At 38.5% G+C, this 14,420-nt stretch overlaps 1 protein-coding gene across 1 annotated transcript; it reads right to left on the bottom strand.

The window, feature by feature from the left end:
• Window positions 1–3,575: 3,575 nt before the first annotated feature.
• On the bottom strand, window positions 3,576–14,330 carry LOC128624019 (metal cation symporter ZIP8). The gene is made up of 8 exons (XM_053651287.1): window positions 13,675–14,330; window positions 11,828–11,990; window positions 9,437–9,606; window positions 9,043–9,165; window positions 8,514–8,642; window positions 6,740–6,929; window positions 5,528–5,712; window positions 3,576–4,837 (listed from the first exon to the last, which is right to left on the bottom strand). Exons 1-8 carry the CDS (start codon window positions 13,891–13,893, stop codon window positions 4,688–4,690), a joined length of 1,329 nt encoding a protein of 442 aa, XP_053507262.1. The 5' UTR covers window positions 13,894–14,330; the 3' UTR covers window positions 3,576–4,687.
• Window positions 14,331–14,420: the final 90 nt, after the last annotated feature.

Genomic DNA, 14,420 nt, shown 5'->3' with positions numbered 1-14,420 from the left:
AGGTTATAAGAAGATATGCACACAAAGACGTGTTGAACTGCATTATTGAACCGCAAATTCCCTGGCTTTATGTGACGAACATCTCAGTGATTAACAAGCATGCATTTCAATTTAAATCAAGAAATTCATAATCTTTTCTTCTTTGAGAAATGGTTGACTATAATCGGCAAAAACGCAAAACCTATTGTGTTATTTATTGTAGCAAGTGAAAGCTATATTGGGGCACTTGTGCCAAGCAAAATGGCTGCCAGTAAGCAACAGCGTTTTGCATTAATATCACTGCCATGGATTTTATGTGCTGTAGCAAGCCCTTGTAGCTTTCTTCACCAGACACGCACACACACACATACTCTCACATTGCGCCTGCTGTTTGCACACAAGTGTCAATCAGAGAAGCGTCTTAGCAGTCAGACAATCATCTTACACTCCTGTTATTGTAGTATCAAGTGTAGTATCCGCTACTGATCATAATACACATCACATTCCAGTAAATTATGTATTAATGTTGTATGTCTTTTCTCCTGTGGGAGCATGTTCCAGAGCTTTTCAATATATTTGCTATAATTCGCCTAGTTTCTGGTTACCACTTGCCTGTTTTGAGGCATTCTCGGAGCTGTAATTGCGGTTTAAGTCTGCATTTCTACAGCTGATCGAATTTCTCTCTAACTTCCATCTCGTTGGCTGAAGCTGTTTTTCATGCCGACCCGAAGTTTCTTTTTCAAACGAACACCAGCCGATTCTATCTACAGCATACCAGTGCTCGAATGTACGTGAAGGCTGCTGATTGGCTGCTCGTAGTCATGTGGTCGTGTCAAGTCAGGTGAAGCCTTTAAAAAACCTGAACTCGTCACGTTCTTACGAGCGTGAATAGTTTGTGAGTGTGTGTGTGTATAGACGAACTCTTGTACTAGAGTAACTTCTACAGGTTATAATATTCTAGACAAATGTTTGCAAAATGGTAAACGTGCCCTACTGTAAAGTTGTACAGTAAATATCTAGGTGTAAGCACAGTGCTTTATTATATAGTAATATACTGGATATATTCAGTGTATATACTATATGTTGTATATAGTGAATGTATTCATTGAAACTTACAGAATGTTGTACTGTATACATGTACTTGATGTACAGTGATGTACTGGTCAGTCCTGTTCCAGTATACAATATTCGATTAAACTGTTGTAGCAGTGTACATACATACAGGAACAAGTGGACCGCTTCTCCACTACCGCTTCTCTAAAGCAGTGCTTGCTCTACATCTACCTCTGTGCTTTCTGCGCTTGGTTCTGCCACTTACGCCTTGTATTAGTATCTGAGATACCGCTGTGCCATTGTTTGTTTGACTGGGAATTTTCTGAATGCCAAAAGTGTGATCAATACTGAATAATGATAGGTTGAAACTTTGCACAGGTATCATCATCCAGAAATATTTACCAAACCTTTAATTTCTACTTTTTTTTTTTTGGTGGAGCGTACATTCCTACATATTTTTCGCCTAACGCAATTCCAATACTAGAGGTCTGAGTATCAGCCGGTGTTTAAATAATAATATATCGACCTAATTGCTAATTGTCATAAAAAAGGGAAATTATCAGTCATCATTACGCACAGTTATAGCACGTATAACAAAAATATAGTTAAAATAAATAATAATAATAATAAAAAAAAAGAAGTAACCCCATATTGCACCATTTTAAACACAGCTCATAGTTGCTTATATTCTAGGATTAGCTAATTCTCTGAGCCTGAATGTGGTCTAAACTGGTCCCATGAAAATGATGTTTTCTTGTTTTTTATATATATATATATATATATATATATATATATATATATATATATATATATATAATATATTTCTCTGTACTTTACTGCAATGACTAATTGAGCTGTGATGTCATCATCTACTGCTGACCTCTTAAACAGGTATAATAGGCCACCCTGTGTGTTTGATACACTTCTGGCTTTTCTCCATTAGTGCGACAATCTTGAGATTTGCATTTTGCATTCATTGTCATTTTCTCTGTAATTGAAAGCAGTATCTAATCTCCAAAATTCATAATGTTGAATGTATCAGATTTTTAAAAAAAAAATCGATCACATCAGTGGATTGGTTGGAAAATATCAAATCTGTTCCGATACCGATCTACCGTTTCACGCCAAAGTCGGTTCGATTCTCAATATCAGATGGTTTCATCCCTACCTACATAGTATTTGAAGACAAAAGCACCAGTCCTGTACTGTATTGTGGTGGTCAATTGTCTGCTGATAGACGCTTTGTGGCGTTGTGTATGTGCTGCTCTTCCTCTTTGTCGAGTGCTCTTAGTTAATCCTAGAAATACTCGAAACCTAGAAATTTTCCGAATGGTCATATTTAACTTGTTAATTATTGAATTATAATGTATGTGTATATACTTAATTCCTCCCTGTAGTGCCTCATCTAAGTGCTTTTAGAAAGTATTGATGTACTTGATGTGTGTGTCCGGTCCTTTGACCTTTTTTACACTGAAGTCAGTACATTACATACGATTTTGAACATTTCTGATGTTAAAAAAAACAAGGAATGTGGTGGTGGGAAGGAATGTTCATGTGGATCAACGTTATAGCCATGACCTTATAGTATGACCTTTTTTTAAAAAAAAAATGTATTGCTAATATAAAATTAAAGCTATAAAGTTGGGTATTGCTGTGTTCCAAGCACTTACGTATTGCAGCTTTAAATTGCACATTCCCAATGTACCCAATATACATCTATAAAAAATTTTAAAGGTCATATAATATAATGCTATAAAGTCTGATACCAGAACTGCTCCTGTATAAAAATCCAAGGTATTTCCAAGGGACTATGTTAAATGTGGGATTATAATAATAATAAAAGGTTTATATTTAATAAAAGAGGACATTCATAATGACAGTATGTCTTATATTGATCATAGAAATGCTGAAAATCCTATACTGTACATGCTTACCATCAATTTCAAAAAGAAACTGTAAAAATGGTCTCAGAGCTTTTTCAAAAGGATAAATATTTTAAACGAATGGAAGAACAGTGTTCTGCTGCGTCAGTGGATGTTGGATATTGTTGAAGAATCGTGCTGTTTTAGATCTTTTTAGCGCTTATGTGCCTCCACATGACTACACTCGTTCAGTTATGTATTTACTCTCATAACATCTCATGTGATCAAACATTTTTTGTACTGATATACAATCTAAGGTTAATGTTGTAAGATCTATCATATACAGTAGATGTATATTTTTTTGAAGAGAAATGTTAATTTTAACTGCCAGGAATATTGCACTGACCATATTGTTGTACAATATTCTGTGTCAAATGAATGTTCAATAATTATAAATGTATAGATAGATACATCAGATGTGTAACAAGAATACAGAAAGAAAATATAAATTTGGACTTTTTTGGTATGACGCTGGCTGATTTTGTCTTATTTTTTGTACCTTTTGTGGAATGCTTTAAATTTGGTCTGTGTTTAAATTCTTGTTTTTTCCCTACTGCCTGTGGATTTCCCTGACTGGATACAGGTACTGACCGATTTCCCTGATTGCCCATTCCTCTTCATTGACTGCTGGTATTTACACATTTCCCTGACTGGATACAGGTACTGACCAATTTCCCTGATTGGCTGTCAGTATGCGCCAATCTCCTGTTTGGCAAATCCCCTTCTTGGTTTTGATATCTTGATAACCTGAATGGTTGTCAAGTCCCCCAGACTGGCTAATTGTATTGGCCAGATCCCCCAAATTATCTATTGGTATTGACTGATCCCCCTCAATGGCTGCTGGTTTTGACTGATCCCCCTCATTGGATTCTGGTATTGACTAATCCCCTTCACTGGTTGCTGGTACTGACTAATCCCCCCTCATTGGCCTCTGGTATTTTCTGATACCCCTAATTGGTTGTTGACAATGACTGGTCCAACTCATTGGCTGCTGGTATTGATTGATCCCCTCGAGTGGTTGCCAGCATTGACTGATCCCCATGATTGACTGATCCCCATCATTGGCTGCAACTGCTGGTATTGATAAATTCCCCTGATTTTCTGCTAGCATTTACTGATCCAGATCTCATCTGTTGCTGGTGTTGACTGGCTGCTGGTACTTACTGACATTTTTCCCAGTTTACCGCACACTGTTTTTAAATAGTGCTTTATTTTCTTAATAAATTAATTAGGTTTTTAAAAAAAAAAAAAAAAAAAAAGATGTTTTTGGGAACCAGTTGTAGAATCTATAGACCCGTATTATAAGGATTCAATCCTTTATGGAATAGTCGATTTACTGATACTATGCCCAGCTTATGAAGTACAGATATGTAAACCAGCTACAACCACAATCTTTTATGTGGCCTTCATAAATACTAGCAAAGTAATTAGTGTTGTCTTATCAATTGATTACTGTTACATAATTCCTGGTAAGAAAATTTACATGCATTGTTTCAGATATAGTTCAGAAATAGTTTAGTTCAGATTTTACTATTGATTAAAACAATATACAAAAAAGTGAATAATCTTTAGACTTCACATTTTGGTTATTAAAAATAGGCTCATGCTGAGGAATCTATTTGCTGTACAAAAATGTTAGTTCATGATCAGTTCTAGTGTATCGTTACAATCAGTATTGCTTTTGTGTTCTTTTTGTTAAGGACTTAGGCACACGGTGTTGTGGAGTTGAAGGCTCAGCCCAGGTTAATATCTCCAGCGAACATGGTGATGAGGAAGATGATTGAGAACCCGCTGAGGAGCCCAACGTTCTGGATGAGGAAGAACACCATGTTTGTTTTGATGCTCTGCTGATGCTCCTTAGCGATGGCATTCATCTCAGGGAACTGAGAGAGAGAAAGTGAGACAGAAATATTAAACATCTGAGTGCTGATTTGAACTCTGGTATGTACAAGGCAAAAAATGATGGACAGAGATAGAAGTCAGGGATGTATCAAATGTCTCAGTTCTGATCTGAGAACAGTTTTTACATTTCATGTCACAAGGAAAAAAGGTATTTTTTTTTTTATTGGTACAACACTGGTATACAAAGCTGTAGGGAAAAAGTGAACAGTAAATACTTCAGATAAGAATGAGCTGTACAAGCATTTTTTTTTTTTATCTGGAGCATGATCCAGATGACTGTAATTGTTTCTCTGGGCATGGAAATGAGTCTGATTATAATATCTTATCTTTGGATTATTACTGCATCCTGTTTGGATGGAAATGAAAGAAACAATAATGAGAAGGAGGTTGTAAACTGTTGGGGTTGTGTGAAGTATCAGATACACCCAATGCTCTACATGCCATGCTGCACGATACACGTATAAACACTGGAATAGGTGCATGTACACAAACCACAAAAGTTTCTGTGTAATTCCTCAATCTCATCACAAGGATCGTTAAGTGTGACAAGCTTTTTTTTTCAGGGGCTTGATTTCTATCATAATTTTATACTTATAAACATGACTGAGATGGGTAGAAGAACAGTATTGGTCTGGTCTGTCAGTGAGACAGGAAGTAAATGTGTGTCTCACCATATCAGCGAGGGCGATGTAGAGAAACATCCCTCCAGCGAGGGCAAATATGACATTAGGTGCGAATGTGCTGCCCACCAGGACCCCGAGCACCATGCCCACGTAACACGACATGGCTGAGATCAGGTTAAACATTATGGCCTGTCTGATGCTCATCCCTGAGTTCAGCAGGATCACAAAGTCACCTGCAGTGGGAGACAAAGAGCAGGACACAAAAACGGGTCAGAAATACCGTAAAAGCCTGTACATAGGAATCACGCTCTCTGTTGTTTGTCCTTCTTTCATGATTTAATCACTATTCAGTGTACTTGGTTTAAATCCATCTGTTTGCATAAACATTTATTAAGAAAAGCATATGGATAAATAGGTGTGTGGTTCATAGCATGGTAATTTATAGAATTTAAAAAGAAACAATAAGGGTACTCGGTTGCAAATATAGCGATTAAAAAAAGCAATAATAATAGTAGTATAGTAGGAATAACAGTAATAGTAATCATAAATAATCTTCAAAATATATCCATTCAATCAGCTTCACTATCCGCTTTAATCCCGGTCAGGGATATGGTGATATTAAAAAATATATTAAACATAAACATGTTTAAAAAAGGTATGGAGAGTGTTAATATGTTTTGTGTGTTTTTTTCAAAGAAGTTCCTGTTTTTTGTTCAGGGCAACTATTTAACACAGTGAAGCACAGAACAGAATATTAAACACATGCCTGGGGGGAGGCGTAACCTCTGACCCTGCAGCAGGTCACTGAGTGAACAGCTGTTTGTTTTAAATGCACACTTTGGCACGGGCTGAATCGCTGCAGAGGAAAATGCACTGGTTACACTCACATCTGAGCCTGATACTTGGGTTAACCCTTAACTAACCAACCCCAACACTAAAACTAGTTTTCTAGCATGAGACTCGATGTGGCTTGGCTCCATTTCTGTAACGAACATTGAAAGACATTCAGGTCATTTTGACCTTGAAGAGACACCATGAAACAACTTACTTATCCACAAAACTCTAAAATAAATAAATAAATAAATAAATAAATAAATAAAGTACCCATAAAGAACCATTTTCATTAAGAGTGTAGCATTATAATCACAAAATATTTTTGCCTATATTTAAGGGCTTATTAGATCAGGAATAATACAAAGTTTAGTGACTTTATTATTTACTCCTTGTCTCTCGCTATCTCTGCGTGTGTGTTTTTCTCACCGAGCTCATGAGGGAACTCCTCACACACGATGGCGATGGAGGTGCTGAAGCCGGTGAGGACGGAGACGGTGAAGGAGGCTCCGATGGCCAGGCCGTCGATGAAGTTGTGAAGAGCGTCGCTGAGCGTGATCATCCATGCCAGTGTCTTCACGCTCGCCAGCCTCGCACAGAAACCCCGAGACGGCAGCGTCTTTAGAGACAGGGAGAGAGAGAGACTGATACAGACTTATTATTTTATCTAAAACAGTGTTACCAAACACTGTGCTGTGGTGAGTGTGTTTTGATGCAGACGTCCATTTTTTATCTGGTGTGGAAAGAGAAAGTTAGCAAACTTAAAGTTAGCAGACACTATACACGGGGGGAAAATACTTACATCGATATCTTCTATATTGGTTATAATGCCCTAGTGAAGCATTATTAGTGTGTTCTGTGCTCCAGGGTGTATAGTTAGAAGACCTGCATGGTAGATGACTGCGTTTGGTCGATGAACAGCTGTAACAATCTAAGCCAAAAAAAAACTCAGTTGGGTGTCTTGCTGAGATTGTACGAGAGGACACACTGTCCCTGACACACACATACACACAGAGCCTGCAAGACTGCCCTTAGTCTTTCTCACATCAATAGACTATAATGTTGAGGCAGAATCCTTTATCTGCGATGTTTCTTCTGATCGGAGATAAGTCAGGAATAAAACACTCAGCGTCACACTGTTACAGGAAAATAATGAACGACAGGATGGTGTGAAGTGGCTCGAGACAAAGCAGAGTTACTTTTACCTTGGCGAAGTTGTGTATATAAGTTGTATATTCCTTGTATACAACATGAATTTGACAATTACAATTCTTGTTATAGAACGACACGTCGTACCTTTTTTTTAATCCGTTTACAGTTACACTCCTCTCCTCCTCCTGTCCAACCAAGTCTCTGAGTCCCATCCTGAAATGTTTTTCCTTCATATTCTCTGTTTGAGATATGCTACATTAATGTTAAAGGCCACTGTGAGATATCTGAAGCAATGAGCAACCAGAGTAGGATAGATTTCTGATAGTTGAGCAAGTTCTCAAACAAACATTTATTGAGTGTTGGCTACTGATTAGCCACTGGATTGAAAATGGATAGCATGTGAAAAAGGGGATAGCATGGCTCACAGATAAAGTTAACGATCATCCAGTGTAGTATCTACTCAAACGTGCTGTTTGTGCTCGAGACTTTCAGTGAAACGCACACACAGATATATGTATATTATATGTATGTGTTAATAATTAACATATAGCTACAGTAACTCTTCTGTGGGATCGGACCAGACGGACTCGCCTACGCTCCCCACACGCATCAATGAGCCTTGACCCTGTCGCCGGTTCACGGCTTGTACTTCCTTGGAGGGCTTTTGGTAGGTACTAACCACTGCATACTGGGAACACCCCAAAAGATCTGCCGTTTTGGAGATGCTCTGACTCAGTCGTCTAGCTGTCACAATTCGGCACTCAGTCACTCAGATCCTTACTCTTGCCTATTTTTCCTGCTTCCAACACATCAACTTCGATCTCATTTACGGACATTGGATGTGCCATGACGCCATTCAAAAAATAAAACAGTACTCAATTTTACAACAATTTAGCAACACTATTGTGTCATTTTAATCCAAATAAAGAATGAGTCTTGCCTACAGTATTTTATTTTTTAGAAATCATAAATAAGTAAGGAGTAGAACGTATGGTTATGGTTATGTAGTAACCGTCATACTAGTTTTTAGGACAGATGTGAAATGTAGCACCTGTTCCACTGTAGCTTCTGAAGTTATGCTGCTCTTGTCGCTGTTTGAGATGCTGAAGCTGGTGATGGCTATGACGGCTCCTCCGTTCTGCTGAACAACCTCGGGAGGACTGAAGTGACTGTGGCCATTCTAGAGCACAAAAATGGAGGTCGAGACACTCAGAAAAGTATGCTATTTATTGTTCTTGCCTCTACCAACATGGCTTTAAATGTGTAAATAAATAAATAAATAATACACATGAGCTGTTACTATAAAAACGATAACGTATTAGACTGAACGCATGAATATAAACCTTGGATTTGAATTACAGCAGCACTACTGTCAGGGTTGCTATTAAAGAAACTTCATCAACACCTTCTGACCAATCAGATGAAAGTATTCAACAGCGCTATGGTTTAATACATGTACTAAATGTATAGCACTGACTATTATTTAAATAGAATTAAATACTACAAATGCCTTAATTTCTTATACAGTAGTAATAACATGAGTTTAAACTTATCAGGAGCTTTAAATCACAGAGTTGTACCTCTTGGTCGGTCTTTAGGACCATCTTCAGGACCTTCTCAGTGAAAAACAGCAGATAAAATCCACCGAAGATCCCGATAGCGTTCAGAACGTAGTTATCTAATTTCGGGTCAAACCCCAGAGCCTGCAACAAGTTTTATTAATCACTTAACTCAGTATAATGACAGAATAATACCCCATTATTAGTGTGGGGCAAATCTTAAGCAACTTGATTCTTTTTCTACAAAAAGCTTTCAAATAGCTTTTACAATTTTTACAGACACACACACATGCAAACAAAAATAATAAATAAAGCTACTTGATATTTATTAATGATCTGAATTATGTTACGTATGCACTTTAAAGGTTTTTTTTTGTGTACATTTTGTAAACAGTGTGTACAACATGTGGCTAACCTCAGGTATGAGCTGCAGCACAGCGTTGGAGAACAGCGTCCCGATGGCCAGCCCGATGAAGTACGTGAGCACTTTAGGGAAGTAGGGTTTCTTGGTGAAGGGGATGAGGATGAGACCCAGGAGGGAGGCGAGGTTGATGATGGTAACAGCCAGGAAACCATAACCCCATACTGTGGACATATAAGGGGATAACACTTAAACCCTGTGCATGCATGGAGTGTAAATACTGTAAAGCTGGTTCATATCCCAAATAGCAAAATACACAAAAAGCTTGCCTATTGCTCAATTGTACAATCCCCCGGTGGCGGGGGGGGGGGGGGGGTGTTGGGGTGTTTCCCAGCTGTCTTGTGCTACTATACTGTGGTACTTCTTATAAAATCATATCAGCTCATAACATCTATCAAGCTGTAAACAGTCATATCAGCCCAGGCTTTTTAAATGTTTGAGTGCAGGAAATTGTGAGATTGTTTCCATATCATAAAAATCTGTTGTCTTGCCAGAAAAAATGGTCACATGATCTTGTGCATGACCTAAATCATCTTACTGACAGATCTGAATATACTGGACCAAAACCTATAAAGATATCAAATATCATTTTAGAAAGAATCAAAGCAGATATATTTAAATCACCAGCTGAATCCAGGGTGCGATCGTTTCCTATTAGCTAAGAGTACTCAGTATAGTATATTAGTTCATTATTATCAGGAACTTGTTCATAAATCAGGTTTAAAAGCTGTGCTTTGAATGAGTAAATATAACAGAAAATATATAACTGCAGCGACATATTGAGGTCCAAGCATTTTCTTTATTATACCCCTATTTCAGATAAACATCAGAATAACCACAAATCTGGAAATACATGAAGATTAACTCAGGTCAAATTTAGGGCATTATTAATTTTTGTATCCTTCAGTCTGGTAAACTAGAATAAAAACTGAATGATGAATTGCAAATAGCCATTTTTTATACAAGCGCATTCTTGTGTGCTTTTGTTCAGACTTTACATCTTGATATCAAATCAAATTGTGTTTTATCGGAGCAGTATTATGGTAGTCACTGTATTTCTCTGGCCGTTTTAGAGCACTGCTAGCTTCTTGGTTTTGTTACACTTTGCTCAGCTGTCATGGGTTGGACAAAGTTACACTGAACCTCTCGGCAGTATAACGGCTCACAAAACCCATTAACCCCAGAGAAGCATTTATTGTGGATGGACGTAGCTGCCTCAGTAAACTAATCAGTGACCGTTTGAAACTACTGCTGATTGCGTATCAGCCTGCAGAGAGTGTGGTGACGAGAGCAAGGTTCACTGATTAGGGCAAAATCATAAGCTTTGCACCCTACAGAGGGGGGAAAGTGACCTTTAGGTGCCAGTGGACACAGTGTGCAGTATGAGGAGAAATTATTCAAAAGTTCAGTGCTAGGTTTTTGTTTTTTTCTACAGGAACATCATAGAATCCATTAAAATGCTTGAATGCAATTTTAACTGCTATTAAATAAGGCTATGGCAGTCCATTCACTCATTCATTTGTTCCTCCATCTTTCACTATCTCACTCATTCATTCCCTTAATCTCTCCCCACCTCTCTCATACACTCCCTCACTCATTCAATCCCTCAATCTCTCACTGCCTCACCCATTCATGCTTTCAATCATTCATTCCTTCAATCTCCCACTGCATCACTATTTTATGGTTTCAATCATTCATTCCTTCAATCTCCCACTGCATCACTATTTTATGGTTTCACTCATTCATTCTCTTCGCTCTCCCTGCCTATCATTCACTCATTCATTCTCTCAAACACTCACTGTCTCACTCATCCACTCCCTCACTCATTCATTCCATCAATCTCTCACTGCCTCACTCATTCATTCCCTCAAACTCTCACTGCCTCACTCATTCACACTTTCACTCATTCATTCTCTCAAACACTCACTGTCTCACTCATCCACTCCCTCACACATTCATTCCCTCAATCTCTCACTGCCTCACTCATTCCATCCCTCACTCATTCATACCCTCAATCACTCACTTCCTCACTCATTCATGCTTTCATTCATTCATTCCCTTGATCTCCCACTGCCTCACTCATTCATACTTTCACTCATTTATTCTCTCAACCTCTTCCTGCCTCTCATTCTCTTTCACTCATTCATTCCCTCAATCACTCACTTCCTCACTCATTCATGCTTTCACACATTCATTTCCTTGATCTCTCACTGCCTCCCTCACTCATTCCCTCCATCACTCATTCATCCACTCAAACTTTCAAAGCTTCATTCATTCACTCCTTACATTTGGTTACGCATGTGGTTGCACATGTCATCATTCTCCTGCTAATTCAATCAATTTTTCAGTTCCATCCTCACTCAGTCACTCCCTTCACTCTCTCACCATGATCCTCTATGTGCTGTTTAGTCTTAGCTGCTGATTGAGGACAGGGGGGCAGCAGTGCTCTGTTTAGGAGGGCGGGGCAAATGGTCCTCAAGTGGCCCTTGTCCAGGTGGGTCAGGTTGCTGAGACCATAGACAGCAAGTATCACCTCTGCAGATCCACACTAAGAGGGTGAGAAATCAGGTGAGAAATCGGCAGCTGGTCAAAACAAGAGACATGGAGGAAAAAATGTCATGTACCGTTTGGCTCAGTAACACTATTTGTACACAAAATTCTCTTATTAGTTAGCTACATTAGGATTGTAGCTTTATCATGAAAATAAAGAAGCAGGCTTTGGACACCAAACATTGGTTCATCAATTGGTGCATTGGTGCATTCTAGGGAAATGGGTCATTGGTTCATCAAGTACAAATGGGGTAAACTATTAATAAAAAAAAAATGAATCACAAATGTGTAACTGAGTTGATAAATATGAAGAAACTAAAATGCATCTCAGGCCCTATTTACCTCTTTTGGCAGGGTTATGTAGTTAAAAATGCAGGTGTAATTCCACCTGAGACAAATTTAAACCATCTCTTATACCTGAGACACATTCACGTCAGATATGTGTAAACATATATAAACGTAGCAGTTAGTGCCGTAAACTCCAGAGTCTATCCATCCATCCATTTTCCAGACCACTTATCCTACACAGGGTCGTGGGGGACACCCTGGATGGGATACCAGTCCATCACAGTGCACAATCGCACACCCACTCACACACTACGGACAATTTAGAAGCATGTCTTTGGATTTGGGGAGGAAGCTGAAGTACCCGGGTGGAGAACATGCAAAGACTGCACACACTGGGTGGAGGCTGGATTCGAAACCCCAACCGAGGAGGTGTGAGGCAAACGTGCTATACCACTAAGCCACTGTGTCCCCCATGCCAGAGTACTCAGTTCAATCCTGATCTCGGGAGTTTCACAAGTTCTCCCTATAGTGTGGATTTCCTCAGCATTCTCCGGTTTCCTCCTGCGTCTCAAAAACATGACGGTAGGTGGATTGGCTACACTAAATTGCCCCTAAGTGTGAATGAGTGTGTGAAGGTTGTCCTGTGATGGTCATTATGTCACATCCACGGTGTATTCCTACCTCAAGCCAAGTTTTCCTATCTCCAGATTCACAGCAAAAACAACCAACATAACTTACTGAAGATGAATGAATATATCAATGAATGAACGAATGATTTGCCTATTATTATCCATAATACAGCATCCAGATAACCAGAGACACGTTTAACTACAAGTGTACATGCATAAAATGAGCATTTCATCAGGATTTAATCCAGATCCATAACATGATCATGTGTAAAACAGAGTTTCAGACCCCCTGAAATGGTTTCAGCATTCAGATAACACATTTTTAGATACACATTTTAGAGCACAATGGTGTTCAGCTGTTCTCTGGTTCATCTGGAAGTGTGGATATAGTGTACCAAACTTTAAAAATGATTTAATGTATGTAAAAAAAAGAGTGTGATTTAACTTGTATGCTAAATCTTCTTTTAGGGTTACACTGCATACCTTTCTAGGTAGAACATGACGAGGAAAGGTATTAGTGGTTTTCAATATTATATACGGTATATATTGTCCAAGCTTGTGATAATAATTCATAAATGATATATTGTTTCAGCCATATAAAAAGCATCAACCAAAGATTTCCAGCAACTCCTCTAATCTTTTTCCACAGATATCAGTATCCAGTCTAATCGAATCTAATTAACGGTAATGCTTTAATTAAGTTATTACAGCAGATTATATCTAGCCTAATTTCTGATATGAGAGAGAGATGCGCTGAGGATTTACCTGCGCATGCGCAGTGAGTGTGTCCAGCGCCGCCGGCTTTCCCTGAGAAACAGTTTCCAGTAAAGTGTTAATCCCGTTAATGTCTAATAACCGGTTCTGACCGTAAACCGCAAAAATATCCTGGAGGAAATCATTGTGAGTCTCAGCTCTAAACCCAGGGGCATTACTCAGTAAAACAGCCAAACACACGGCCGTAAAGAGGATGGGAAAGTCGTGCATGGTTCTCTGTGTCTTCTGTCGCAATGTGATCCGAAAAGCCGCAATAAGAGCAACAAGGATGAAAAATCCCGCTGCTCGTCTCTTACACTTTTACACACTCACACACACACACTCTGTGACACACTAAACCACTGACCGCACAACTTATATACCGTGTGATAACCTCGTTTTGGACAATATCATAAAAATGGTGTCGTAAAAATAAAAACCAAAACAAACACACAAAGAAACCCCACTAAAACAAAACAACCGGATGGTATGCTATGATGACCTGCACGTGGAGCTCACTGTCCTATCAGGTCATGTCATGATAAGATAATCAACTTTACAAGCCTCATTAATACACCACACCCATTCCTTGTGCAGGATATCTCAAATATGAATAAATATAACAACAAAAGAGCAGCATTTTAATTCATCACACTAGAGTTAACACTTGTATATGATTTACCTTCAAATCTGAGCAGCGCCTAGAATATATATATATATATATATATATATATATTTTTAAAGCTACCGCAATAATC

The sequence above is a fragment of the Ictalurus furcatus genome, chromosome 2, assembly GCF_023375685.1.
Source record: "Ictalurus furcatus strain D&B chromosome 2, Billie_1.0, whole genome shotgun sequence".
NCBI classification, from domain to species: Eukaryota; Metazoa; Chordata; class Actinopteri; order Siluriformes; family Ictaluridae; genus Ictalurus; species Ictalurus furcatus.
Note: the sequence above shows the minus strand (reverse complement) of the source record. Positions and strands in the feature narration are given on the sequence as shown.